Source organism: Fusarium vanettenii, assembly GCF_000151355.1.
Source record: "Fusarium vanettenii 77-13-4 chromosome 3 genomic scaffold NECHAsca_2_chr3_3_0, whole genome shotgun sequence".
Lineage (NCBI taxonomy): Eukaryota > Fungi > Ascomycota > Sordariomycetes > Hypocreales > Nectriaceae > Fusarium > Fusarium vanettenii.
The window spans coordinates 531,605-557,922 of NW_003315880.1; the positions used below are offsets into that span (position 1 = coordinate 531,605).

General features: G+C 52.4%; 7 protein-coding genes across 7 annotated transcripts; 3 read left to right on the forward strand and 4 right to left on the reverse strand.

Annotated features, from left to right (window-relative positions):
- Window positions 1-173: 173 nt before the first annotated feature.
- Window positions 174-4,312, forward strand: NECHADRAFT_77470 (uncharacterized protein; the record flags this gene model as incomplete). The annotated part of the gene is made up of 9 exons (XM_003052425.1): window positions 174-214; window positions 264-435; window positions 488-1,158; window positions 1,208-1,487; window positions 1,534-2,428; window positions 2,490-3,189; window positions 3,238-3,353; window positions 3,401-3,591; window positions 3,644-4,312. The coding sequence occupies 9 exons, from the start codon at window positions 174-176 to the stop codon at window positions 4,310-4,312; spliced, it is 3,735 nt and encodes a 1,244-aa protein (XP_003052471.1).
- A 175-nt stretch (window positions 4,313-4,487) lies between these two features.
- On the reverse strand, window positions 4,488-8,169 carry NECHADRAFT_91669 (uncharacterized protein; the record flags this gene model as incomplete). The annotated part of the gene is made up of 3 exons (XM_003052897.1): window positions 4,488-4,730; window positions 4,813-6,633; window positions 6,679-8,169. 3 exons carry the CDS (start codon window positions 8,167-8,169, stop codon window positions 4,488-4,490), a joined length of 3,555 nt encoding a protein of 1,184 aa, XP_003052943.1.
- A 2,463-nt stretch (window positions 8,170-10,632) lies between these two features.
- On the forward strand, window positions 10,633-12,248 carry NECHADRAFT_36424 (uncharacterized protein; the record flags this gene model as incomplete). The annotated part of the gene is made up of 3 exons (XM_003052426.1): window positions 10,633-11,728; window positions 11,778-12,041; window positions 12,097-12,248. The coding sequence occupies 3 exons, from the start codon at window positions 10,633-10,635 to the stop codon at window positions 12,246-12,248; spliced, it is 1,512 nt and encodes a 503-aa protein (XP_003052472.1).
- A 956-nt stretch (window positions 12,249-13,204) lies between these two features.
- Window positions 13,205-16,597, forward strand: NECHADRAFT_35238 (uncharacterized protein; the record flags this gene model as incomplete). Its single annotated transcript, XM_003052427.1, has 5 exons — window positions 13,205-13,462; window positions 13,539-14,406; window positions 14,476-14,981; window positions 15,030-15,992; window positions 16,040-16,597. The coding sequence occupies 5 exons, from the start codon at window positions 13,205-13,207 to the stop codon at window positions 16,595-16,597; spliced, it is 3,153 nt and encodes a 1,050-aa protein (XP_003052473.1).
- A 102-nt stretch (window positions 16,598-16,699) lies between these two features.
- NECHADRAFT_103657 (uncharacterized protein) lies at window positions 16,700-19,387 on the reverse strand. Its single transcript, XM_003052898.1, has 3 exons — window positions 18,247-19,387; window positions 17,719-18,166; window positions 16,700-17,668 (listed from the first exon to the last, which is right to left on the reverse strand). The coding sequence occupies exons 1-3, from the start codon at window positions 18,875-18,877 to the stop codon at window positions 16,972-16,974; spliced, it is 1,776 nt and encodes a 591-aa protein (XP_003052944.1). The 5' UTR covers window positions 18,878-19,387; the 3' UTR covers window positions 16,700-16,971.
- Window positions 19,388-20,077: 690 nt separating this feature from the next.
- NECHADRAFT_77475 (uncharacterized protein) lies at window positions 20,078-23,242 on the reverse strand (the record flags this gene model as incomplete). Its single annotated transcript, XM_003052899.1, has 5 exons — window positions 20,078-21,070; window positions 21,127-22,122; window positions 22,177-22,699; window positions 22,755-22,793; window positions 22,845-23,242. The coding sequence occupies 5 exons, from the start codon at window positions 23,240-23,242 to the stop codon at window positions 20,078-20,080; spliced, it is 2,949 nt and encodes a 982-aa protein (XP_003052945.1).
- A 1,405-nt stretch (window positions 23,243-24,647) lies between these two features.
- On the reverse strand, window positions 24,648-25,649 carry NECHADRAFT_77476 (uncharacterized protein; the record flags this gene model as incomplete). The annotated part of the gene is made up of 2 exons (XM_003052900.1): window positions 24,648-25,439; window positions 25,530-25,649. 2 exons carry the CDS (start codon window positions 25,647-25,649, stop codon window positions 24,648-24,650), a joined length of 912 nt encoding a protein of 303 aa, XP_003052946.1.
- Window positions 25,650-26,318: the final 669 nt, after the last annotated feature.

Below are 26,318 nucleotides of genomic sequence, written 5' to 3' on the forward strand. Positions count from 1 at the left end.
GAGGCAATAGCCCCCTTGCAAACTTTTCGAATGCTGCCTTGTCACCTGTGCCAGACTCCCTGTTCCCGAGCAGGTTCTATGCAAGCCGACGACACCATTGACGGGCACACATTCGACCACCACGATGGGAGAAAAGGACTCCGAAAAAAAGAAAGCAGGGATTGGAACGAACGATGGAGAAGAACAAAGCCCTTCCGCATTCAGGGCCTATCTTGTGAGTAAGCTTCGCTTTTTTCGTGACATGATCTAATTGTCCGTAAGAGGGTCTTCACGTATGGCGACAAATGGCTTTACACTCTCGAATTCATCGCCGTGATCGCCGCAATTGCTGCTGGCGTTGCCTTGGCCATGGTAAACGTTGTACTCGGCAACTTTGTTACGCTTCTCAGCGAGCCTCTGACTTCCGAATCCGCTCGGGCAGACTTCATGTCCCGGGTAAGGACCTCTGCGTAAGATACTCCCGATCCCTATTCTCCTCGAAACGAAGACTAACCCTCGAAGACTGCGTTTCGTCTACATTGGAATCGCTCGCTTTGCAGGCACATATATATACTCATCCCTCTTCACATATGTGGCCCACCGATTCACACGGAACATCCGCTGGAGGTACCTCCACTCGGCTTTCAGCCAAGAGATTGCCTTCTTCGACCAAGGATCCAGTGGTTCAATATCCATGCAGACGACTTCAAGTGGCAAGCTGATCCAATCGGGTACTGCTGAAAAGCTCGGGATGTTTGTACAGGCCGTATCCGCCTTCATCGCCGCCTTCGTGGTGGCCTTTATCACCCAGTGGAAGTTGACCCTGATCACCTCTTGCATTGTTCCGGTGGTCATTCTCATCTGTGGAGTTGTATCATGGATCGATGTCTTGGTTGAAACAGGCATTCTAAAGGTATATGGCATGGCTGGCGGCTACGCTGAGAGCACTCTTGGTGGGGTGCGTGCTGTTCAAGCTTTCGGCCTTCGCCGACGTCTCGTCGCCAAGTATAAGGAATACTTGGAGGACGCTTACAATCGCGGCATGAAGAAGAATGTTCTGTATGGGTTCGCCTTTGGTGGTGAATATTCGGTCTTGTACTGCGGAATGGGCCTGTCCTTCTGGCAGGGAGTCAGAATGCTTAGCAAGGGTGAGATTGCAAGCATCGGCACCGTCTTCACGTAAGTCACCCAATCATCCTTTGGTATCATACTTCTAACCGAGATATAGGGTTGTGTTTTCTGTCATTGTTGCGGCCCAGACAATCACATCAATTGTCCCACACCTTCTCGTCTTCAATCGAGCCGCCAGTGCTGCGGTGGAGATGTTTAGTCTCATCGATCGGGAGTCGTCCATTAATCCCTTTGACGAATCAGGCGAGAAGCCTGACAAGGTTCAAGGGAATATCGAGATCAAGGGTGTCCAATTTAGTTACCCTAGCCGACCCGATGTCACAGTCCTGGACAACTTCACCCTCACAGTACCAAAGGGCAAAGTTACTGCGCTTGTGGTAAGTCCTGCAGATGACCCATGCGCGAAGACAATTCTGACAAGAGAAGGGACCAAGTGGCTCTGGAAAGAGCACCATCATTGGCCTCTTGGAACGCTGGTATAATCCAACCCAAGGCACAATTACCCTCGATGGGCGGGACATCAAGGCCCTAAATCTCAGATGGCTAAGGACCAACGTCCGTCTCGTGCAGCAGGAGGCAGTTTTGTTCAGCGGAAGCGTGTACGACAACATTGTGACCGGCCTGATAGGGACAGCTTGGGAAGATGCCCCCGTCGAGGAGAAGAAGAGACGGGTAGAGGATGCTGCAAAGCTGGCATTCGCGCATGACTTTGTTACCGCGCTGGCCCAGGGATACGATACCACCATTGGTCAAAGGGGTGGCCTCCTTTCAGGCGGTCAGAAACAGAGGATTGCGATCGCTAGGAGCATCATCTCTAACCCCAAAATTCTCCTGCTCGACGAAGCGACAAGTGCCCTCGATCCACAAGCTGAGCACATTGTCCAACAAGCGCTGGACAATGCTTCGAAGAACCGGACCACCATTACGATCGCCCACAAGCTCGCCACGATTCGCGGGGCAGATAACATCGTCGTCATGTCACACGGGCGCATCTCCGAGCAGGGTACTCATGAGCACCTCGCTACTGGTGGTGGATTGTATGAGAAGCTCGTTCGAGCTCAAGACCTTGCACCATCAAACGATCCTGAGAGCGCCACAGCCAAAGACGATGACACGAGCGATACGGAAGATGCAATTCCGGTTGCTCTTACCAAGACTCCGACGAGGGAAGCAACGGCGCTGCAGGCTCTGAGACACCGCGAGGACTTTGATCACTACAAGCCTTTGGGACTGATTCGCTCCGTTGCGAAGTTAATCTCCATGACACCGGAACTAGCGGTCTGGTATTTCGTTGCGATACTCACCTGTATTGCAGGCGGTAAGTCTACCTTTGATAGAAATTCGAGTGCTCATTGGAATTGCTGACCCATGAATCTTAGCTGCGATTTTCCCTGGACAAGCCGTATTGCTAGCCAAGATCTTGGACGCATCAACATCAAGCAACATGGTGTCCCGTGGCAACTTCTTCGCCCTCATGTTCTTCATCATGGGCCTTGGTAGCTTCGTCGCCTACTTCATCATGGGCTGGGGCACAAACATCATTGCCCAGACGCTGAGCAGAAAGGCCCGCCTGGAGCTTTTCGACCAGGTCCTCAAGCAAGATCTGCGATTCTTCGACCGACCCGAGAACGCCGTTGGTGCGCTGATGAGCCGGCTAGACTCGTACCCGCAAGCCATCTTGGAACTCATGGGTATAAATGTTGGACTTGTTGTTCTGGCTGGCATTAATGTCCTCATCAGCTCTGTGCTGGCGTTGGCCGTATCTTGGAGAGTCGCTGTTGTTGGTGTGTTCGTGGCTCTCCCGCCGATGATTCTCGCTGGTTATTCAAGAGTTCGGCTCGAAGCAAAGGTCGATGCTGGAATGTCCAAGAGATACGCTGCCAGCTCAGCTGTGGCTTCGGAGACGGTCATGGCCATCAGGACAGTTTCTTCGCTTGCCATCGAACCGAGTGTTCTGGCCAGTTATGCTCATGAACTGGATACAGCCATCTCAACTTCTGTTCCAGGGCTGTTCCACATGATGATCTGGTTTGCTCTGACGCAGTCTATTGAATTCTTTATGCTAGGATTGGGATTTTGGTCAGTTGAACCATTACTTGCTGGGTCTTTGACTAACAGGTTGTGCAGGTGGGGATCCAAACTCATCAGTGAGGGCAAGGTCACATTCTACCAATTCATTGCGTCGTTCATGGCAGTGTACTTCTGCGGCCAGGGCGCGGGGCAGATGTTTGTGTACTCGAGCAGTAAGTGCTATTGATCTCTTCGCATCGCCTAGACTGACGTTTGGTAGGCTTCTCCAAGGCTGTTCAGGCTGCCAACTACTACTTCTGGATGCTGGATCTGGAGCCCGAGATCACCGAGAGTGACGAAAATCGCGATGTTGGACCCGCGAAGGGCTGCACTTCCCTGCAGTTTGAAAAGGTCAAATTCTCGTACCCCTTGGCTCCCAACATCAAGGTGCTGAAAGGGGTATCGCTAGATGTAAGTGTCTCTACCATGGTTAGCGGGCCCCCAAGCTAATGACTGTGTGCAGATTCGACCCGGAGAGTTTGTGGCATTTGTTGGCGCATCAGGTTGCGGAAAGAGCACAATGGTCTCCTTGCTTGAGCGGTTTTACGACCCGACAAGCGGAAGGATTGTTGTTGACCAGGCTGAGGCTCTCTCATCACTCAACCCACGCCTTTACCGGCAACAAGTTGCACTGGTCCAGCAAGAACCGACTCTGTTCCCGGGATCCATCCGGGATAACATATCCCACGGAAAAGATGACGAAAATGTGGCTTCGGAGGCTGAGATAGAGGAGGCTTGCAGGGCAGCTAACGCCTGGGAATTCGTCATGTCCCTCCCTGAAGGCTTGAACACACCCTGTGGCGAAGGTGGTAGCCAGCTCTCGGGCGGACAGAGGCAGCGCGTTGCGATTGCACGAGCCCTAGTCCGGAAACCAAAGGTTATCCTTCTGGACGAGGCGACCAGTGCTCTGGATACCGAGTCCGAGAGGGTGGTACAGAAGGCTCTCATGGAGGCAGCGGCGGGAGACCGCATCACAGTTGCCGTGGCGCATAGGCTGTCGACTATACGAGGTGCGGACCGTATCTTTGTCTTCTACGGAGGCGATGTAGTCGAATCCGGGACACATGAGGAGCTGATCGGTCGAGGTGGGATGTACGCAAAGATGTGTGAGGCGCAGAACCTGGGGGTTTAACACTGACTGTGTGCGATATTGGAATGTTGGTGTACACTCCCACGCGGGAGGGCTTTTTTCCTTTCTAATAAAGATAGAACTCTTGCTGGGATTGCTGTTAAGGGGACAACTCTATGTATCAAAATTCTTCAGATAGACTTTACTCAGATAGAACTGTACTAATATGTCACTCTACTCAGATAGAAAATACTTCACCTACACTCTTCTCCCAATTACGCTCATCCGCCAACTTGCGCATCACATCGGACAAAGAGTCGCAGTGCCCATCAACCTCGATGGCATTCATCTGTGCTGTGTCCCACGAAGCAATGAAATATAAGTTTACAGAGTCAATCATGAAGGCATTCCAAAAGAATCCGCTGTCGAATATGTCAGTTAGAGAATAGCGTTCGTAAGTGGTGAGTGTCTGCTTACCAGTCTGGCCAGTCGTAGCGAGCAATCGGCTCAAGCGTAGTAAAGTCTGACTGATCTCCTCGTGCCAGGCTCATAGCCATCGAGACATCCCAGACAAATGCCTGTCTGAAGGATGCTTCGACGGCCGCATCGCCTTCGTCTCTCAGAGCTTGAACAACCTTGTTCCAAGGAGCATGTTCATGTTCCCTGATCTGTTCTTGCTCCATGTCCATTCTCTGTAGAAACTCTAATATTGTCTCATGGTGGACAACTTCAGCCATGTTCAATATCCACTGAACAGTTGGGCCGTCGATGCTCATTGCTGGCGGGAGAAGCTTCTCCATCCAACTAGGGACGAATGGCCAGGAGCGTCCGCTTTCCCAGATATTGAGCAAAGCATGAGATGAGCCAGTTTGTAACACATTGAAGAGAATGATGGCACTCTTGGCAAAGAGAGATGGATGTATGCCATGCCTCTCCTTCATGCTGGCCAGGCCCGGCAGAGCAATGACACGACCAGAGCGAGGATACTGGAACTCGTGAGCGCGCGTGTCCCATTTGCCGGACCATATTCTGTCGCGTATTCGAGAGCGTTCTTTCGTATGTGGCCCACCTTCGTCGCTGCATATCATCATGCCAGGTGCTCTTTGGGGAGGCCACAAGGCGCGATTGAAGCGTGAGATACCTCGGAGTCGCTTGACGTGAAATGAGACACTCTTTCGTGCAGGCTCGCTCTCCTCGTACTGACTGAAAAGGTCTGAAAAGAGTCGGTAGGGAGTAAGAGCAGGAATGCTGACGTTGATGTCTTGGATCCAACGATCCAGCTCGTGATGCCATTGGGTGAGGGAGAGGGCATCAATGACGGAGTGGTTAAAGGTGAAGCAGAGATAAATCTCTCCTGAATTGACTTTGATCAATTCACCTTGAAACATGAATGGCGACGAATGACCTTGCGCCGTGTCGTCTTTAAAGCGCCTCCAAGCTTCATCCTCGGTATTGACAACAACCTCACGAACAATCTCCGCAAACAGCGCATCACTAGGTGAAAGCACAGCGTGAAACGGTGCCCCGTCGGAACTAGGGAACACAATGGTCCTCAGCATAGGTCGCGAAGCCAGCGCCCTCTCGACAGCGCGCCGAATCTGTTCCTGCTGCGCAACGTTACCGACGACGCGGAAGACCATGCGGCTGTGGTAGGACTGCGGGCGCGGCCCAATGGCCGTCCGATGTAAAGAGTCTCTGATGGGGAGGATGTCTTCAATGTCCGAGGCTGAGAGGCCAGCGTGGATGACAGCCTTTCGGGCTGCGGTGAATATTTTGGTGTCTTTGGGGAGAGTTTGGTCTTGTCTTGGGGATGGGGGGAGATGGGGTTGGTTGAGGGGTTTGGATGGTGTTGGAGTGTTGGAGGTGATACCAAGACGGAGCTGCTGCATTTCTCGAGATAGGAGAAGATGCGCTTGCTTCTCAACTGTGTCGTTCTCTGCAAAGTCTTGCAAGTAAAGCCGCTGGCCGCAAGCACGCAGGACGTTATCACAGTAGCGGAGTAGAGTGATGCTATCGGCCAGATACTTGACGCTCTCGGTGATGGTCGGACGAGTGCCTGTCAATTTGTCCCAGATGTCGAGGAGCTTGTCGACAAATGATTGTGAAGGTGCTTTGGTACTGGGCTGTGGTTGCTGTGATTGACTTTTCTGGCGGAGGTCCAACACTCTCTTCTTCAACTCTTGCTTCTTTACTTTGCCGAGGGCTGTTATCGGGAATGCCTTGAGACCAAGTTCCTCAAGAGTGTAGACTTCATCCAGAGCGTATCTTGGATCTGCGCTTCTGGCCTTTTCGCTCACTTGAGCTTTGGTAATGCCTTCGGGCAAGACGACAATAGCGACTGGTACTTGACCAGCAAGATCATCGGGTACTCCAACGACCTGGACCTGTTGACTGTCAGCGTTGATCCTTCAAAAGTGCAAGAAACCTACCTGTATTCCATCAATCTCTTGCAGCTTCTGCTCAATCTTTGCAGGGTAGATGTTTTCTCCTCCTCGAATGATGAGGTCCTTATATCGACCGAGGATATATATCACACCCTTCTCATCTATTCGTGCTTGATCTCCCGTCATCAGCCAGGACCCCGTTTCATCTCTGTACATTGTGCTGTCATTATCCCTGTCCAAGTACTTTGTGATGACAGACGTCCCGCCAATGTGCAACTCTCCAATCTCCAATCGAGGTAGTATCTCCCTTGTTCCAGGCCTACAAATCCTCACAGCAGCACCAGGCAGAACTTTTCCAACTCCTGGATGCCATCCATCAACTAGATCAGGGTCTGTTCTCTGCCATGTAATAACAGGAGCTCCTTCACTCATACCATACACTTGAATGGCACACTTGGCACCCAGCCCCTGACGACATAGACGTATATCCTCAGGTCCAATAGAGGTCCCACCAATGGTAACAATCCTCAGATCAAGCTTCTCAACGGCTGGAAATGAAGGGTGCGCCATCAGAGCCTTGACCAACGTGGGCGTCGCCGACATGACGGAGCATTGCTCCCGCACGAGGGCGTCGAGGGTCGCATCGACGTTGAAGGTCCTCGAGGGGAACACGGCCGTGCCACCCCAGCGCCATGCGCGGAGGGAGTTGTTGATGGCAAAGATGTGTGAGACGGGTGTGTGGACGAGCCACCTCAGCGGTCCCATGGTGTTGACCTCTGGGTCAAAATCGCAGCATTGGGACACAAGGTTGCGGGTTGTGTGCCAGCATCCTTTTGGTTCGCCGGTCGTACCGCTGGTGAAGACGATCAAAGCTGCCTGATCGTCGTTTTCATACTCTTCAATGCTGTCTGTAGCATTGGAGATGAAAGCCGAGGCGACTTGATGTTGAATAGTCGAAACACGGCATAGCTTAACCCAGCCATCAACATTCTCCCCTGTACATAAGATGCAAAGACTTGGCTCAGAGAGAAATGTCTTGGAGAAATTTAGGGCTGTTGCACTCTTTGCGTCTTGTACCACAACCACATGTGGACGAACGGAAATGATCGTAGCCTTGGAGTCTTGGACAACGGTTGCATCGATGGGCACAAACGCCATCTGAAGCTTGGCCGCCACCCAGAAGAAAAGCCCCCATTCGGCCGAGTTACATAGTACAACGGCCAGTCGCATGCCCGGGAGACAGCCCAAGGTCTGAAGAGACTCTGCAAGACGCTCTGCCTTGTCTCTGAGTTGAGAGTAGGACCATCTCAGGTATGAGACATCACTGCCATCCGGGGCTTGACGGGGGGGATCTTCCGGGGAATCGCATGGCTGCCACAGAGAGACAATTGCGTCTTGGTGCGGGTGTAGAGTGGCAGCATTGAGGAACAAGTCCCAGAGGGTCAAATGCAAGTCGGGAACAGGACTACCAAAGACCTCTGAGATCTGCACTTGCTGGTCTGGTGTCTCGATAGAGGGTGAGACAGACGACGCCATGGCCAAGAAAGATTGTAAGCTTTTTTGCTCTTATGAGATGGGAAACAAAAGAGGCTGAATCAGAAACAATATTGAGCACGCGTGTAAGTGGTACAGCTGTCGACTGAAACAAGCCCAGCAAAGAATGGATGTATGATGAATTGCAAATTTCATGCCCATAAAAGAGAGAAGAATGCAGGGTTAAATACGATACATGACCCATAGACAATTGGAAAAGTCCCCGGCGTAAGAGTTACCTCGCAGGCAGCATCTTGACACTGCCTATAGCTAGGGGCTTTTGTATCCATGTCAGATTCATGCAACTCCAGATTGTCATATCTGAAAGGGTTCCCGACAGCTTGGGCCGCCCGAGCCGTGCTGACACTGTACACGTCGGAGACGAGGTCGAGACAGTCGTACAGGTGGTGCACCCGATCCAATCGACGGTGTCAGTCGACAGCCACTCGCCCTGGGAGCCAACGGCGGAGGCGCATTTATTTTCGTCCCGTCATACAGCGTGTCTTTTCCGGGTATCACGCACTGAGAAGTTGTCTCTCTCTCTCTCTCTCTCTTTCTTTCTGAAGGGGGACTCGTTCGTCGGACCCGGTATCCCCAAGTTGCAGGATCGTCGAGGTGCTTCGTGGAGGGGGTGGTGGACAACTGAGACAACTCAATCTGAGACATTCAAAGTCACCGTTTTCGATACATGAGAAGGATCGACGTGTGGGAGTGTCCCCGCCGGGCTGATGATAAGAGGCTTGAGAAGGCCGTTGAAGTTCTGCAAGAACAAGGGAAAGGCGGCGCCACAGAAGGGGAAACAAACCAACAGGATGTGAATCCCTGCTGTAGCATGTCGATCACTTATAGGCTAAACAACAACACCGAAGGGTACCTTGCTGGAGAAGCCAATCGATCTGTAAGACCCCTGCTCTTGGTCTCCAACAGCCTGAATTCACCTGTAGATTGGGGAATTCCACTTGACAGCGGAGTATCTATTAGCTATCCGCTCTGGGGGAGACCACACACACGGGAAAAGGTCACATCTCGGGCCGCCGGTACGTGTGTCTTTGACGTTCCGGTGAAGCTGCGATGTCGTGCATACAAGTATGGGGGATCTGTGGGCCGTATACCCCGTCGCAATGCGCAAGATACGCATGGACAGCGGATCGACGCCAGGTTAGACCGGTTTTTGAACACTCTAGGCATGAACGGGGCGTTTGTTTCCAAGGATAGAAACCAGTAGCTTGAACAACTATCTCTGCCTCGTCGGCTGCCTCGTTTAGGACTCTCAGGACTTTTTAGTTCGGTGCTATATAGGCTATTTCTAGGCATTTCGGCTCAAGACAACGAATGACATCAAAGTCCTACTGCCAGATTCTTCAGTGGCGTCTGCAAGAGTTCCCCCTTCTTTCAGGTTCAGGTACATCCATCTAGTCCAACCTTTCGGAGGAGTGCCTCTAATTTGGAATCTCACCGCGCACAACCTTTTTACTCTACTTCTCCCCGGGGTGGCAGACCTCTGGTAGACCCTGTCTCATGGTCAATTACGCTGTCTCGGACCGTGCCGCATCTGGGATCTTGCGTGTTGTGTGTGTGTGTGTTCATGTGCTGTATGCGCTGTCATTGAGATCCCGGCGAGCCGGCTGTCAGTTCCCGGTTTTCTTTTGCCCCTGAGCATGAACAGAGAGAAAAATCCTATCTCTAGGACGTAGTTGTGTCACTACAGCAGGCATTATGTGTGGCTTGGTCAGGCTCTGAATACATTCAGCTGACTATATCTAGGAACCAAGCAATTACGAGCACAGCCGGGAAAAGATGATGACAAGGTCCCAGGAGCGAGGCACAAATCATGCCCCCTTAGATCTGCGAGCTACTGCCCTGAGCACGTCAGGTCCCGATGTCACTGGAGGAACACGGCATATCTCCATCCTATGAGATCGTCTTTTTCTTTTTCAGGGCGAGAGGAATGCCCATGATGCCACTTTCTTGTTTTCTTGTTTCACCGCAGGAGGTATTGTTAGTGCCAGCTCAAAAGGCTGTGGGGGCAAGGCATTGTCCAGGGGACCCTATTCTAAGCTGGACCCCAATGGCCCCCTTGGTGTTGTCGTTTTTGAATACGATAGGGAGTCGAGATTATAAGTCCTTGACGAGGAGAGGATCTGTAGGTGACATCAGCTGCCTCCCTTCAAAGCCATGGCATCTTGGCGGGCTGAAACTACGGCACGGCACAGCCCAGCAGCGGCAAGCCAGAGGAATGGATGGATGCTAGCTCGGTGCTGGCACGGCTCAATAAGGGGGCGTATGCTTGTGGCCCGGATCTGGGACATTGATTCAGGCTGTCGGGGATAATTTGAGGGCATTACATTTACCTCCCCGAGCCCACCACGGGACCTCCAGTGGCTGTCAAGCCTCTTTTTCCCTTTACTCTCACCAACCCTTGTACTCTTCTTGTTTTAGCATGCTCCATTCATGTCTATCATCAAGATGTTGAGCCCGCTGTTAACCAAGTTCCTCGAGCAACACCTCGTCCTCACCATCGTCCTCCTCCTCGTCCCGTTCCCGCTCCGCGCCCTTGAGACATACTTGCGGAGATGGAGACTCGCACAGGCCCGGGGCTGCCGGGAAGCTAGGAGCAAAGTTGCTGTCAAAGACCCCATCATCGGGTTTGACTTTCTATACAGAGCTTTGTTCAGCCATGCCCCGGAGCGATACCTGGATAGTACGTGGGCGGCGTTCAAGGAGATGGGAACCACGTACGTAGAAAAGAGGTGGACTTGGCAGTGTGTTTACACCTGCGATCCTCTCAACCTCAAACAGATTCTTGCCACTGCCTCTGAGGACTTTGATCTTCCAGAGTTTCGCACCTCGGTCATCGGACATGTCTTTGGCCGAGGCATCTTTGTCCTCTCAGGACACACATGGAAGCATGCTCGAACCGTTCTGAGACGAAGCTTCAAGAAAGAAAACCCTGCTCCTTTTCTTGAAACTCTTGAACGTAACTTTCAAGCTTTTACAAGTCATGTTCCAACTGATGGGTCCGAGGTTGACCTTCAGCCTCTGTTTCTAGGTCTCACCATGGACGTAGCAACAGAGTTTCTCATGGGACACTCGACAGGCATGCTCCGAAACAAAGGCGATCACTCTCGAGAGCAGCAGTTTGTCGATGACTACATGGTCTGCTCCGAGGAGATCATCCAGCAGATGCAACTGGGCCCTCTTCACCAACTCAAGTTCAACTTCAAAGCCAAGAAGGCCAAGAAGAGAGTGTATGAGTATCTCGACAAGTTTATCGACGAGTCACTTCAACACTCAAAAGAAAGCAACCCCGGGAGTAATTTCTTGGCAGACATGATGGCGATAGCAAAGGACCGCAAGGGTCTAAGTGATCAGATCCTCCACATCCTCTTGGCAAGCAGAGACACTACCTCGAGCTTGTTGAGCAACCTCTTCTTTGTCTTATCCAAGAACCCAGACATCTTTGCCAAGCTTCGACAAGAAGTCCTCCACATCTCTGGCCAAGAACCGCCCACAGCTCACCAACTCAAGGAGATGACTTACATGAAGTGGTGCGTCAACGAATGTGAGTCAAGCCACTCCCTACAACCGTCAGCCCTCTAACACGTCCTCAGCCCTGAGGTTGCATCCTGTCATCCCCACAAACGCCCGTGTCGCAGTCAGGGACACGACCATCCCTCGTGGTGGCGGCGCCGACGGGCAGTCCCCCCTCCTCGTCCCCAGGGGCACCGCCATGTTCTACAACGTCTACGCCATGCACCGCAGCGAGGCCGTCTTTGGTCCCTGCGCCGAAGAGTTTATTCCCGAGCGGTGGCGGGACCTGAGACCGGGCTGGGGATATCTCCCCTTCAACGGCGGCGCCCGGGCCTGCATCGGGCGTGAGTTTTCTGACTCGAGAGGCGTGTCGTACAGGGCTGACGGTTTATATGACAGAACAGTATGCGCTTCTGGAAACGCACTACGTTGTGGCTAGGATGGCGCAGACGTATACTCGGCTGGAGTCGAGGGATGATAGGGATTGGATGGAGCTGTACGCCTTGGCGTTGTGTTCTAAGAATGGGACTCGGGTTGCTGCGAGGCGTTGACTGTAGGTTGTGTTTGTTTTCTTATTGGTTGTCTATGTGGCTGGGCCATATAATATGGGTAGGTGACAGTTGCTTGGAGATACCTGGTTGTTATAGTGTTGGGGTGTTTGCGTGTACAGGTTGTTATTGGCGTTACTATTGATGGGGTACTCGATCTATGGCACGTTGTAATACTGTTTGAATACTGTGTTCCCAAGTTACACATAACCGACATTTCTTAATAGCCGACTCTTAAGTTGAGCATTCCAATAACCAGCATCATAATACCGCTCTCATTTAGGCAAACCGAGCATAAGCAGTTTTCGAGACTGAAGGGCAACTCATTACGTACAAGAATCTAGAGTAGCGGTATGTCAAAATGTCGTGCTCAAGCGCCAGGGCACTCTCTCCAACAAAGCCTAATTTCACAGCTGGAAAACTCATTGGACCATACCCTTCCTTTGGCCGAGTATCCAGCATTCTATTACCCAATAGCAAGACAATGGACCGGACTGGGAAGTTATAATTGTCTGGTTACATGCTTCCCCGTGGGCGAGCAAGACAACGGACCGGGCGGGTGGTGGCTAGGGCCAGTTGCTGATCTCCAGGTTTTGGAAGGATGGCGAATCATGTTAAATCTTTGAGTCAAAAGATCCACTATTCTGTCTCTTGGCATCACCATATTAGGAAGTTTAGGCGCCATCGAGTGCCGAGAGGTTGGCGATGGTGCTTGTTCCGATTTTAAGTCTTCGGCCCTGCCGTTTAGGGTCATCGTTGGTGGCCAAGTAAGATCTTTCGTATGCATCCTATGACGAGTGACTGATCTCTCAGGGTTGCGTGGGGATAACCACATGGCGTTGACTCGGCGATCCTCGACTATTTAATGGCAGCTCCCTCCACCTTGACTAACAACTGGCATTGAGATTTCTGTCACTAATTGAAAGCTTTTCAAGTTTTGATCAATCAAGTTCTCGACCATGGGCAAACGAGTAGTCCATGCTCCCGTCTTGGGAGAGCACGTCTCGGGCCAGTCCAACAAGCCCCTTTCTCAACCTCCCCACAGCTTGACCAGCCAACAAGTCCTCGATGAACTCGGCAGTAATGCAGCAACAGGTCTTGCACCTGAAGAAATTGCCCAACGACTAGAGGATATGGGGCCAAACGAGCTCGAGCAAAAGAAGGGCGTTCAGCCCGTCAAGATCTTTTTCGAGCAAGTCTTTAACGCAATGACTTTGGTGCGTCAACCCTAGACTTACACTGAACCTCAATTCCATTGTGACACCTTCTAACGGTGGCCGCCGGGCTAGCCAGGTACTTGTTCTGGCGTTAGCCGCGAGCTTCGGCATCCAAGCTTGGATCCCAGGAGGTATTCTAGCCGGAATCATCATCCTCAACATCTTCATTGGCTTCTTCCAGAGTCTTCAGGCTGAAAAGACTATCGACTCTCTGCGTACTCTTGGCACACCCAACTGCAAGGTCTTTCGGGGCGGCAAGACAATCACCATTCAGACTTCTGATGTCGTCCCTGGAGATATCGTCGACTTGGCTACTGGTGATTCGGTTCCTGCTGATATTCGACTCATTGAGGCTGTTAACCTTGAGGCTGATGAGGCTCTTCTTACTGGAGAGTCGGTGCCTATCCTCAAGATTCCCAAGTTGACGTTTGATGCCGATACCGGCCCTGGAGACCGTCTCAATGTCGTGTACAGTTCATCCATCATTACTAAAGGCCGTGGTCGCGGTGTAGTCTTTGCTACTGGCATGTTCACCGAGATCGGCCTCATCGCTGGAGCCCTCAGCAGCACCGGATCCGACCTCAAGGGGTACCGTGACGATACCCAACGTTCAGCAGCCCTCAAAGTATGGGACTCGGTGTACGACTGGATGGGTGAGTTCCTGGGTCTCACAGTCGGTACGCCTCTGCAGAAGAAGCTCTCTCAACTGTTCCTGTCCCTCTTCGTCTTCGCCATCGTGTGCGCCATCGTGGTGCTCGGGGCCAACAGCTTCGACTCACGCAGGGATGTCATAATCTACGCCATCACGACGGCCATCGGAACTATCCCCGTGTCTCTGCTCCTCGTCCTGACCCTGACCATGGCGGCCGGCACAAAGAAGATGCTTGAGCGACATGTCATTGTCCGAAACCTCTCCAGTCTCGAGGCCCTGGGCGGTGTGACGAGTATGAGTCTTCCTCTCCTTTTCATGCGCACCCGTGTTCGAACCAAACGGCTAACCGCTTCCTCTCTAGACATCTGCTCCGACAAGACCGGGACCATCACCCAGGGGCGCATGGTGGTACGAAAGGCATGGGTTCCGGGTTGTGGAACATACTCGGTCGAGGCGACGAGCGAGGTGTACAACCCCACGGCCGGTCAAGTCCTTCTCGACAGCTCCGAGCCTAGGCAAGCTGCTGAGGAGAAGAGCGAGGGGTCACCGATATCTCCCCACGACGAGGTGGCCTCAAACCACAGCCTGCAGTGGTATCTCAACGTCGCGTCACTGGCCAACCTGGCCACCGTCGAGCAGAGCGACAGCAGCTCTGCTAACCCGGGCGAGTGGAAGGCCAAGGGTGCTCCCACAGAGATTGCTATAGAGGTGTTTGCTGGTCGTTTTGGTTGGAACAGGTTGAAGCTTACCCAGGGTCAGAAGGCTGAGTGGAAGCATGTCGCCGAGTATCCCTTTGATTCGGATGTGAAGAAGATGACGGTTCTCTTTCACAATCTCAAGTTAAATGAGACTCACGTTTTTACCAAAGTCAGCACATAGCAATGTCCTCTTGTTTCTATCACTAACATCCGCTAGGGCGCCGTTGAACGAGTCATCTCTTCATGCAAGTCCATTGCCATCGGTGACAGCATCCAGCCCCTCACCTCAGAGGTCAGCCAAAACATCCACCTCAACATGGAAGCCCTCGCAAGCCAAGGTCTCCGTGTTCTTGCCCTCGCCCACAAGCTCAACAGCCGGGTCGTCTCCGAGTCCGAGTTTGTCGACGACATCGTTCCCAACCGCGACCTCTTTGAGCGAGACCTCATCTTCCGAGGCCTCATTGGCATTTACGACCCTCCTCGTCCAGAGTCTCTTCCTAGTGTTCGCGCTTGTCAAGGAGCCGGTATCGTCGTCCACATGCTCACGGGAGATCATCCTCAGACTGCGCGCGCCATCGCCATCGACGTCGGTATCCTGCCTTCTCCTGAACAGACTCAACTGCTCTCTGCAGATGTGGCCGAGACCATTATGATGGCTGCACACGAATTTGACGCCCTCACCGACGCCCAGATCGACGGCATGCCCCAGCTTCCTCTTGTCGTAGCTCGCTGTGCCCCAAGTACAAAGGTCAGGATGATCGAGGCTCTACATCGTCGACAGCGCTACGTCGCCATGACCGGTGATGGCGTCAACGATAGTCCAAGTCTGAAGCGAGCTGATGTGGGCATCGCAATGGGAACGGGCTCAGACGTGGCCAAAGAATCATCAGACATTATCCTCACCGACGACAACTTTACGTCTATTCTCAACGCCATCGAGGAAGGTCGCCGCATCTTTGACAACATCCAAAAGTTCATCTTACACGTCTTGGCCGCCAATATCGGCTTTGTCGTGACGCTTCTCGCCGGCCTCGCTTTCAAGGATAAGAACGGCGTGTCTGTCTATCAACTCACACCCGTCGAGATCATCTGGATGCTCATGGGCACTGGTGCATTCTGCGAGACTGGCCTTGGCTTTGAAAAGGCTGTCCCTGACATCCTCAACCGACCCCCTCAGAATGTAAGTCGACCTACCTCCTTAAAAGTCCAAATGTTAACCACCAACAGCTCAAATATGGCGTATTCACCCCCGAGTTCCTCGTCGACATGGTCGTCTACGGCACCATCATGGCCGGGTGCGTCCTCGGCTCCTTCACTATCGTCATCTTTGGCTTCAGCGACGGCAACTTGGGCGAGAATTGCAACAGCGATTATTCAGAGGCCTGTGATGCCGTATACCGTGCCCGCGCTACCTGCTTCACCACCATGACCTGGATCTTCCTCCTCTTTGCCTGGGGCCTCATCGATTTCCGACGCTCGCTGTTCAACATGCCCAAGGGATTCAAGGCCTGGCTGGCTCACCTCTGGGGTAACCAGTTTCTGTTCTGGGCCGTCTTTGGTGTCTTCTTCACCGTCTTCCCGGTTCTTTATATCCCCAAGTTGAACCACGTAGTGTTCCAACACACGGGTATCAGCTGGGAGTGGGCTGTCGTGTTTATAGACGTCATCGTCTTCATGACTCTGTCTGAGGCCTGGAAGTGGGCTAAGCGTATCTACTTCCGACGACAGTCCTTCCAGAGGGAAGGGGAGTGGGGTGAGGGAGACCAGGCTGAGGTTCAAGTGTAGGATCAACATCCCAGGCGCAAGATCCAGGCTCACGCCAGGAGCCATGGCATCGAGTCTTGATCACACGAGGGGATTATGGCTAACCTGTATATCAAAATTGCTGCATTGTTCAAGTAGTTTCATTATTCGTTCAACTTATTGTACACTTGGTTAACCATGCATTCTCAAGAATGCAACTCATAGCCATTCCTCAAATCAAGCTCCCAAGACCGATCAAGGCAAAACCGTACTCCTCCAAACCTTACCCACGCCAATCCATCGCCAGGGTATAATAACGTCGTTAACCACCAATAGAAGGTGGCAAATTGCTTGCAAAGTGAGTTTCAATGCTCACAAGACAGATCATCCCCAATAGCCTTCACCAAGCCATATGATCAGACAATCAAGAAATCCATGTGGAGATCCCTCAACGTCTGGACCCAGCTCTTCGTCTGTGTACCATCAGCCTGAACTCCCCATAGCATCTGTAAGGCATCCCTCGCCGCGTAGAGGAATCCCCAAGGAGACTCGAGCATCAACTTCTTGATCTGAACCGTGACCCATTCCTTCATCTCGGGCGTCTTGGCGCACGCTCCAAACACAAAAGTCACCCACGTCGTGGCTTTAAAGTTGGTATCGTCGTCGGGTATCGTACCCAGCGTCTGATGGAGCTCGTCAAAGATGGTGTCGGCTAGTTCTTCGCCAACCCAGGCTTGCATGGACGGTATTGCGTGGAGGATGTAAAGGCACACTGCCAGGCGATGAGCTGACGCTACTCGGAATCGACTCAAGACTGGATCCGGCTCGGTAGAGGGGATGTTGTTGACTTGTCGTGCCCAGGGGAGCACGTCAAAGTTCTGAGCTCGATCCAAAAGGGCTGCTCCAGCCGCCGTCACCATATCAGCCGAGACAAGATCGTCGTGTCTCGTATTAGAGAGTCGAGAAGCTATCAGCATGATTTCGAGGAGCTGAGGTGGACAGCAGTAGTAACTGTTAGTCGTCTTTCCAAGAATGTCCAACGCCTGACATGACTGAAAGTACGAGTGTGAGTCCGTTGGCGTTGGCCGGAATGTGGACTCTAGGATATAGTAGCTACTGATTGTCAGCCCATTGAGTCAGTTAGAGCAAGATTTATGACGCACATGAAGCAGTCGGACACGATATAATCTCTCAGACTCTCGTCAACATCCGATACTGGTCCCAGCAGTTTCATGATCCTCCCAGCACCGTCAAAGTGAGCCTTCCAGTTGTGCTTGCCAGACTCGATCAGCTCAACGTTAATGAGGAACAAGATGGCGGCGAGCACAATGTCCCCTCCGATGGACTCGATGCTCTGCAGGGCCGACGGCAGCATGCGCAACACCTGGTGCTTGGCTTCAAGGGCGTCCATGAGGAGGTTCCTGGGACCCAAGCCCCTGTCGAGAGAGTCCGGGGCCAGCCAGGGCCGAGAGCGGTTGTACATGTGCGTCGCCGAGGCGGCGATGATGACTTGACGGAGGAGAGGGTGGGCCTGAGTGAATTTGAGGAGGTTTCGAAACGGGTTGTCGGGCACGTCGTAGGCTACAAAGTCTCGACTGAGCCGCGCATCGACTGCGAGAGCTGGTCAGCCATGTCTCTGTTGATCACTTATTGTCTCTCATTTTCAAAGAGGGGGGCCAAGGGTTGCGCACAATAAGCGAGATACTGCCTGTGGTTGCTCGTGATGTCTTGGTAGAGCGGATCGACAAGCACCCAAGGCGTCGACGTCGACGCCTCCGAAGCCAGGGCATTCGTGGTACAGACGAGCTGTGTGTCACAGCTCGCTACGGGGGTTGCATGGTCATGAGAAAAGTCAAACTCGGACTCGACATCTGGCGTGTCCGAGTTGTCTGAAGTCAGCTCCTCAACCTCTCTGACTTCAGGAAGACTCGGAGCAACGTAGGCAGCCGGCGATGACGGCGGGATGGACGGCGAGGCGGCGGACGACGAGGCGGAGGAGGCAGATGAAGACGCAGGAGAGGCAGAGGAGATGGACGAGACGGAAGATATTGAGGCTCTCGAGCGGGCTGCCGCACCCCTCACCGGGGTATACAGGGCGGCGCTCGACTGCTGGCCGGCGAGCTTACCCCGAGACGCAACGGCGCCCGTCCACTGAAAGAGCTGCCCGTACCCAAGGCACTCGACTCCCTTGGCCTCGCACTTGGCGCAGTGTGGGACCAGACGGTCACAGCGAAGCCGTCGCCGGCGACAGTTGTGGCACGGCTTGTCGGCAACGGGTCCGGATCGTACGTTTTTGCCCTTTTTACTGCCTCCGGGAGCCATGGGGCGCTGTAGAGGGATGGGAAAGGACAGAAGCAACTGAGGGGATCCAGACGACCGAAGCAAGCAAGGGGTCGGCGTATAAGCATCAAGCAAGCAATCGCCTAGGGGCCAGCGGATTCGGCAGCAAGGGGCCAGAAACCACAATTATTGACCAACAGGGGGCGCATACTCATCAGTCGAACGATTGATGAGCAAGTTTCCTAGTAAAGGTAAGTAATAAAGTGTGTCTGATGGCCCAGGAGGGGAGTTGTAGTGCGTACGTTGCTGGGCTCAGCGCTCCTTGTAATGGCCCATGGCCGGAACCGGGCGGAGCGGATGCCGGAGGACGCTAGACCGTAAGAGGCAGCCAAGACGCAATTTCTCGAGACTCCCCCTCTTCCATCGTGGACAGTGCCGGATGCCGGTAGTTTGGGTGGTTCATGTTAAATAGAGAGCATGCGAACGACTGGACGGCAGTGTCTTTCAGCCTCTGGTAGATAAGAGCTGGTCCAAATACTTGCCTATTCTGTCATGGCAGCGTTGCTTCCACTACATCCGTGCCATCAGGACTAACCAACAACTCGCAGCCTTTGGATGTCGGGTTTGCGTACTAACAAATGTGTACAGATTAACAGAAGATGTTGGTTAATGGATTATTTCGACTCTTCTCGATACTGTGAGCGAATCCTTCGGGGGTCGCGTGGCCCGTCGTTGACATCACCAGGTCGGGCTTGGGAGAATTCAGTTAGCGCAGACATTCATGTTAACGTCCCGGAACTGCAGTTGACAGCATTGGCTTCGAAAATCCTTCAACTTCAATATTCGCCCCAGTGCCCTGGATTGTTTCTCGCCGGTATCCGGAAGCTCAAACTTGAGAGGGACATTTTGCCCCTGACAACCCGGCTTTTCGCGGATGAGATGATGATTGGAAGGTCAGGCTTCATCTTCATTCTGACTATCGAACAAGGCGTAAAAGTCCCAAAGAAAAGAATTCTATGCTGGTACTTGGATGACGCTCTAGGTTCAACCATCATCTTTGCTTCTAGACGGGCCTCCCCCTGAAGCGCCATCTTGCCTTGACTAGAAAGCCTTGTCACTCGCCTTTGAACGACTCAACACTGGTCCACCACGGCCTCTGGAGTGTGTTCTTGTTTCCTACGCCAGGATTTAATCCTGTGTTGGTCTCAGGGGCCTTGAGGAACTCAGACTCTCCTCCGCCTATTATCGTCCCTCTCCTGTCCGTGTCAAACTCCCACTCCCCTTAATCTGCTTAACTGGTCGGGGATTCTCTGAAAGCGCGGGCCCGTCGTCATCGCCATCTTCTTTAGGCCAGTCGAAGAGTTTGTTATCCTTCGCCTGAGTTCTAGGCATTGAAGAGTTCCTTGGATCCTCAGCACTGCCCTCCATCTCCATCTTGAACGTAAAAGGCGGCTCATTCGAAGCGCCCGAGGAGCCAAACGCAAACTCTATATTAGTCCATTGTGTCGCGTCGAAGACGGTAGATGGCTTCGTCTCTCTGGGAGGAGATAACTTGCTTTTGACTGTTTGAGAGGGATTCGGTGTCTCTTCTCGAGGGGGTTCGGCCGGTCCATCTCTGGGAGGTGTATCTTGCTTGATAGCGGATTGATTCAACCCCATGTGATTGTCATTTTCTCTCCACTGGTCAAAAAGGTCGCGCCAATACAACTGCCCAGGAACTTCTTTTCCCGGCTCGGGTGCCAGTTCTGGAAGCGGGACTCGCACTCTCCTAGGTTTGGGGTCGCTGCTCTCCCCAGCCACACTCTCGCCAAAGTATTGTTTCTCGATAGTCTCCTTGGGGATCTCATCGTTGGGACTGTCCTCGGCGATCCACTTCTTGATGATCTCGTCAAGTTTCTCTTTCTCCATAGTCTTCTCGGGATCTGTTTTCTCTTCTTTCTCCACCCTCTTCTCGGAATTGGCTTTCTCGATAATGTCGTCAGAGTTCTTGGGATTTGTCTCGGTTGGCTCGATCTCGATAGTCTCTTTGGGGTTCTCTTTCTTGGCAATCTCGCCGGATCTCTCGTTCTCGGTCGTCTCTGTGGTGTTTGTAGAATAATCCTTTGAAGAGGTTAGGGGCTCGGGGTTTGAACCCCCTATCGCGTCTTTTCCCTCCGGAATCGGTATAGCTTTAGCTATGTCTATTGCTGGATCTCCTTTGTCATCGGCCGTGGGAGTCGAGCCAGCATCGACCTCCTAATTAATGTCAGCCATATTTCTTCTTCTCTGCGCGAGAGACTTGTTGTACTTACTTCTGTTCCTTCTTTCAGCGATGATGTTGGTTCTTTTTCTTTGCTCTCCTCTTCGTCATCCCCCTTATCGTCACTCCCATTGTTGTTTTTGTTGTCATCACTCTTGGCCTTGGTTTCATCCCCCTCGGTCTTGTTATCCTTGTCCCGAGTTCCGTTGTCGTCTTGCTCCTTAGCCTTGTCCTTCTCAACTTTATTCTCCTCCACTTCATCTTTCTTCTCTTGTCTCTTCTGTGTCAACGCCATCTCGGTCTGCTTCTCGACTCCAAATCTCTTCATTGCCCCTAGCCAAGGCTTCTTCGCCAAAATCTCCTCTGACGAGACATCAGGCAGCTTGATGGGAACTATACGATTTGCACCATATACTAACTTCCTATTCTTGAAAATCTCGACGCTACTGACCTGTCGTTGTCTGTCATGCTTTTCTTGTTGAGTGCTCGTCGGTGCAAATTCCCCCTTGTCGGAAGATAGTGAAGGCCCAGAAGGGGTGTTTGTCTTGGTAAGCCGTGGCTTAGGATCCAAAATCTTCCTCGGAGGAAAGGGGCTCCTGGGATTCAAGGCCATTGGCCGCACGGCTGACTTCTCTAGGGGATGTGTCTTGTCCTCGGGGCCCGTCTGCGTAGCTATCGATCGGGTCGGTCTCTTTGTCTCAACTGGGTCCTTTAACAGTTGTTGTAATAGCCAATCATGTTCTTCCCTTATCATCTGTCTCAAGTCCACGTCTTTGTTCTCATTCTTTTTCGGTTCTTTGTCGAGGGCGTCCTTGTCGCTTGCGGGGCGATTACTCGAGTCTCTAGACTGCGCAGCTCGGCGTCTAAGAGAGGCGTCGAATGGTCTGGGGCAATCATCTGGGCATTGCTGTTTCCAGAGGTCAATCTGCCTAGATATCCATGGTCGTAACACTCGAGTCGCCCAGGTTTCGCAGTTGTCGAGAATTGCCCTCAGCTCGAGGATGTCCACCATGCGGGTTAAGGAGCCCCTCCAGATTACTTGCATCTCCTACATGACGGATACGTGTTAGTAACTTGAAAGCCATGAGCCAGTCCTACTTACACAAGTGCCTTTAGAAGATTCGGAATGCATGATCCAGACACGAACCAAATCACGCCTGACTGTGATTGTCACCACAGGCGGGATGTCCCCAAGAGACTGGAGATCATGCCTAGACAAATCCTTGAGCATTTTCAGTGCAGCCGCGCCAGCATTGGCTGCGTGGCCATAGCAAAGCTCTTCATTGCCCTTGTACTCGTCTTTCATGTACTCGACAATCAGCCACGGGAAGAACACATACTCTGAGGACAATGCTGCCCCCCTTCGTCCAGTCTCGGTGACTCCCGTAGCACTTGGCTGCAGTCCGTGGCCAGCAAGATGTTCGAGAGTTACTTGAGAAAAGTTGTCGACGATTGAGTGACTAGAGGCAAATTGCTGGAGACCGCTATGTTGATGGTTGTATTCTGCCGGTGAGATCACGTAGACGGGGAAGTGTGCAACCCATCCTGGCTTCGGTTCTGGCAGATCGCCTTGCTTTCTTTCAGAGCCGTCTGGTCCAAATAACGTCCATGGCCGATCCCGTGCCCTGGCATAGGTCGTCAGCATCCAAGCACACAAGCGAGATCAACATCATATCTTACCCCTGAAACGAGTCGTAGTAGAACTTTGCGCGTGCTGTTCTGCAACAGTCAGTAAAACACGTCTCTCGTACCAGGGCACCCCATACTCACTGCCTCGTGTGTCCGTCGCAAACTTGGGCGTCATCCACCAAAGTATCAAGAAACAATTGTTCAAATTGCATCTTCCAATCATCCTCTCCATACCCATCAGTCCAAATCTGGCTCGACTCGCCAAGGTGATTCGTCAACTCCCTGATGCCGGCGCAAAACTCCAACTCATCCGAGATCTCGTCGTTATCATCGCCGGGGATGTCGTCGCGCGCATTGGTACCGTCCTCATTGAGAAGCTTGAGAATTTCTTCTTCGCTGAATCCAAACTTGTCTGGGATAGTCCTTCTGAAGTCGAGCAGCGCGTCTTGGAGAGACTCGACGTGGGGAGGGAGCAGCTCGCAGCCTCCATCGCCGTCCTCGATAAAGATGCCATTCTCTGCAAGCCTGGCGCGGTCCATCGCGTGATGATTTGATAACGAGTAAGTATTCGGCTTTGTGAATGAGACGCGTGTGTCGCGAAAGGTTGTGCTCGATCTCAGGGACGCGCAAAGCCCACAGGAACAAACGCAAGCTCAGTCACCCAACGTTTGTGACAGCCGTGAGCCACATCCCCTCATCACACCCCCGCAGCCAGTGGTCAGCATCATGAGACGGCACCTGCATTTCGTGTCGTTGGTCTGGGGGGCTTAGCGGATGCAGGGTGCTTGCTCCCCAGCTCGATCAACAGGGATGCGGTGGAGAGGAATGTGGAGGCGTCCGGGATGCCATTCGCACAATGGATTAGAGCTGAATGCTTAATCACCCTTGGCGGGTTTCAGCCCGCCCTCCTGTCATATTTGGTCTGTGGATGGCGAATAGGAGTCCCCCTTTGCATTGGGAGCAGATAGTTTGGACTAGGATCAGGGACGGACTATCCCGACCTGCCAAGACACATCTTATCTTATCTATGGTTATCTAACGACGACATCTCAAGTCCTTGAATTTCGAAGCAGTGCGTGGTAAACCGTCGGTGATAGTCTTGATAGATCCTTTTACAAGCCAACAGCACATAGGGTTGAAGCCCTACAGCTTTCATACCTGAGGAAGTTTCTCGAATCAAGCTCTGACCCTACGGCTGCCTCAGCGTTACTGTGGTGATGGCTAGTGACGTAGGTAACCTCACGACCTACGCATCAGCGCGCCAACCCGCCTGAACGCGTGCTCCAAATGAGTCAGATTTTTTTCCAGGTTAAAGTTTCCCACGAGAATTTTGACAGCACTGTCATTCCTCCTGTGAACCAGGGACATGATTAAAGTTGACATGTCTCCGGGACAAGGTTTGAGCCTCAACCGTTATCTGTGACGACCCAGCAACCAAGAAAGCATCAACGTCGCAAGCCCCAACCACGAACATGTCAGGCCACACATTACGAGAAGATCAAGTAGCACGAGTTGGGAAGATTGCAAAATGTAAAGCCCTTGAATGTTCGTGAAAGAGGACAATGTCGTAGGAACCATGTTCACCGCTGGGAACCAAGGACCAGTGAACACTGCACTAGATACAAATCAAAGACGACAAATCGTCCATTCACTGCCTTTCCCTTCCATGTCCATTAATCAATCCTCCAAACTCCGGGTATTTGTAGTCCCCAACTCCGCAGCGAAATGCTCAGATGGTTCCATATGCCCCCAAACTCCAGTACCATGCCATTGCCATACCGAAAATCAACAGAAACCGATAAATCCTTCCCCCCTCGAGGACCTAGTAGTCAGATCAACCCTTGTGGTGTCGCATAATATCGTCCCTCGTGTCGAAAAACATGGCCGAAAACAAAAAGTGACAGATTTCCTGCAGTGATGCCGTAGTGAGGCAGTCCCCTACTCCTAGTAAGGGGTAGTGCCACCCTGAGCGATCAGGGCAAGCTTCTGAACCTCAACCTTGTGGAGGGCGTCGTGGAGCTTAGAGATTCTAGAATCTCGGCTGGCAATGAATTGCTGGTAATGGAATTGGAAATCACGCCGAATGGTGATCAAGGCGTGGTGGACACGGTAGAGAATACAACCGTAGCCTTGCTGGCGGAGCAGGGCATACTCGCGCTGGCGAGCGGTACGGAGGCCTTCCTCGCGGTCATGGTAGAATCTGTTGATAACAAAAACTGCCCCATGAACCATGAGGCGGGCTTCCTCAACGAGGTCACCGAGTGCGTCGGTGCCCAGGGGTCCTTCGGAGGCCAGGATGGTCATCTCCTTGCGAACTTGGGCGAGGAGGGTAATGATCTTCATGATGCTGTCATCCAAATCACGGCGCGACTTGTGTCGGCGAGGGATGGTGTAAGTAAGAACAACAGCACCCTCGTTGGCGCGGCGGAAGAAGAACTGATTGTTGTGGTCGGGGTGAATGTTGAGCCCGCGGACCTGACGAGTGGAGGAAGACATCTTGAATAGGAGTCGTAGCAAGTGCTTTGGTAGACAGCCAGATAAGAAATGAGGTCGCCGTCGTCGACTTGGGTAAACAAAAGGCTTCGGGAGCGTGTTGTTTTTGAGAAAATGAGTCGTGGTGTTGTTTTTCTTGAGTTCTGAGCGCGGATGCAGAGCTAAGAGCAGGGCGGGAAAGCCTAGAAGATTCTTGCTGTACAGACCGCCTAGAGAGTTCGTTGGGGATCCGTGACTTTGTGACTGTAGAGCAAGCTCAAAAAAAGAGTCGAGTTAAGTAGAGCCTCGGGGGAGATTTTTTTTTGCAAGGTCAAGGTCGGTGGTGGTTCATACAAACTGAGGCGGGGTGGCTTGCGGTGGCCGTTGTGCGCTTCCTCGGCGGGTCAAGGAGGCAGACGCAGTGCCAGGCCGATGTTTGCCTGGCGGCTCGATCAGTCTAATGGTACGGGCCATGTTGGGTAATTTGGCGGGTGATGGCGGAGGTCGTCGACGGGCGAGGTATCGCAAAGTGTACTTGGAATCAACCTTTTCAGGTGAAAGTTTATACAAAACAATGTGATGTAAATAAGCAAGATGATATGTTCAATAATACTCAATAAAGAACAAAGAACATTCATATCTGGTGGTGAACCGACAGGATACTGCACTTTTATATCCCAAGGTTCGTCGCCTCACCCCGCGATCTGCTGCAGCCTTGACACCACTTGTGGCCTCATGCTACTACACATGACCAAGAAACAATCGAGAATACATGCATTGGCATAATTCAACTGGTGGCTCACCTCGAGCCAAGATGGTATGTTTCTGATGCATCAGATCATGTTGCTCTTGGCGTGCCTTATACCCAACGCTACCCTAACCCACCCGCCGATCAGGCGTGCGTGCGTGGATCCAAACGTTCCTGAGCATCATCAAATATTACCATCTGATTTAGATTCTTTTATGATTAGGCTTTGTATAAGACCCTTGGATTCTTAGGATCAACTCGTCGGTATTTAGGATGAATGGTACGAGCCTTAGATCAGATTGAGGAGGAGACGGGTTGGACAGCGCCTAACAAGGCCGCCGAGGTTGCGGTTGGGGCGTCTCGCGCGCTTGAACGCTCGCTCGAGTGTTCACAGG

What these genes read in the sequence shown, in the direction of transcription:
- NECHADRAFT_103657 (XM_003052898.1), bottom strand. Translation starts at nt 18,877, where the DNA reads ATGGCTCCCGGAGGCAGTAAAAAGGGCAAAAACGTACGATCCGGACCC. An exon ending in CAGGCAGTATCTCGCTTATT is followed by an intron (nt 18,167 to 18,246) that starts GTGCGCAACCCT and finishes CAGCTCTCGCAG; the next exon opens with TCGATGCGCGGCTCAGTCGA. An exon ending in ATCGTGTCCGACTGCTTCAT is followed by an intron (nt 17,669 to 17,718) that starts GTGCGTCATAAA and finishes GACAATCAGTAG; the next exon opens with CTACTATATCCTAGAGTCCA.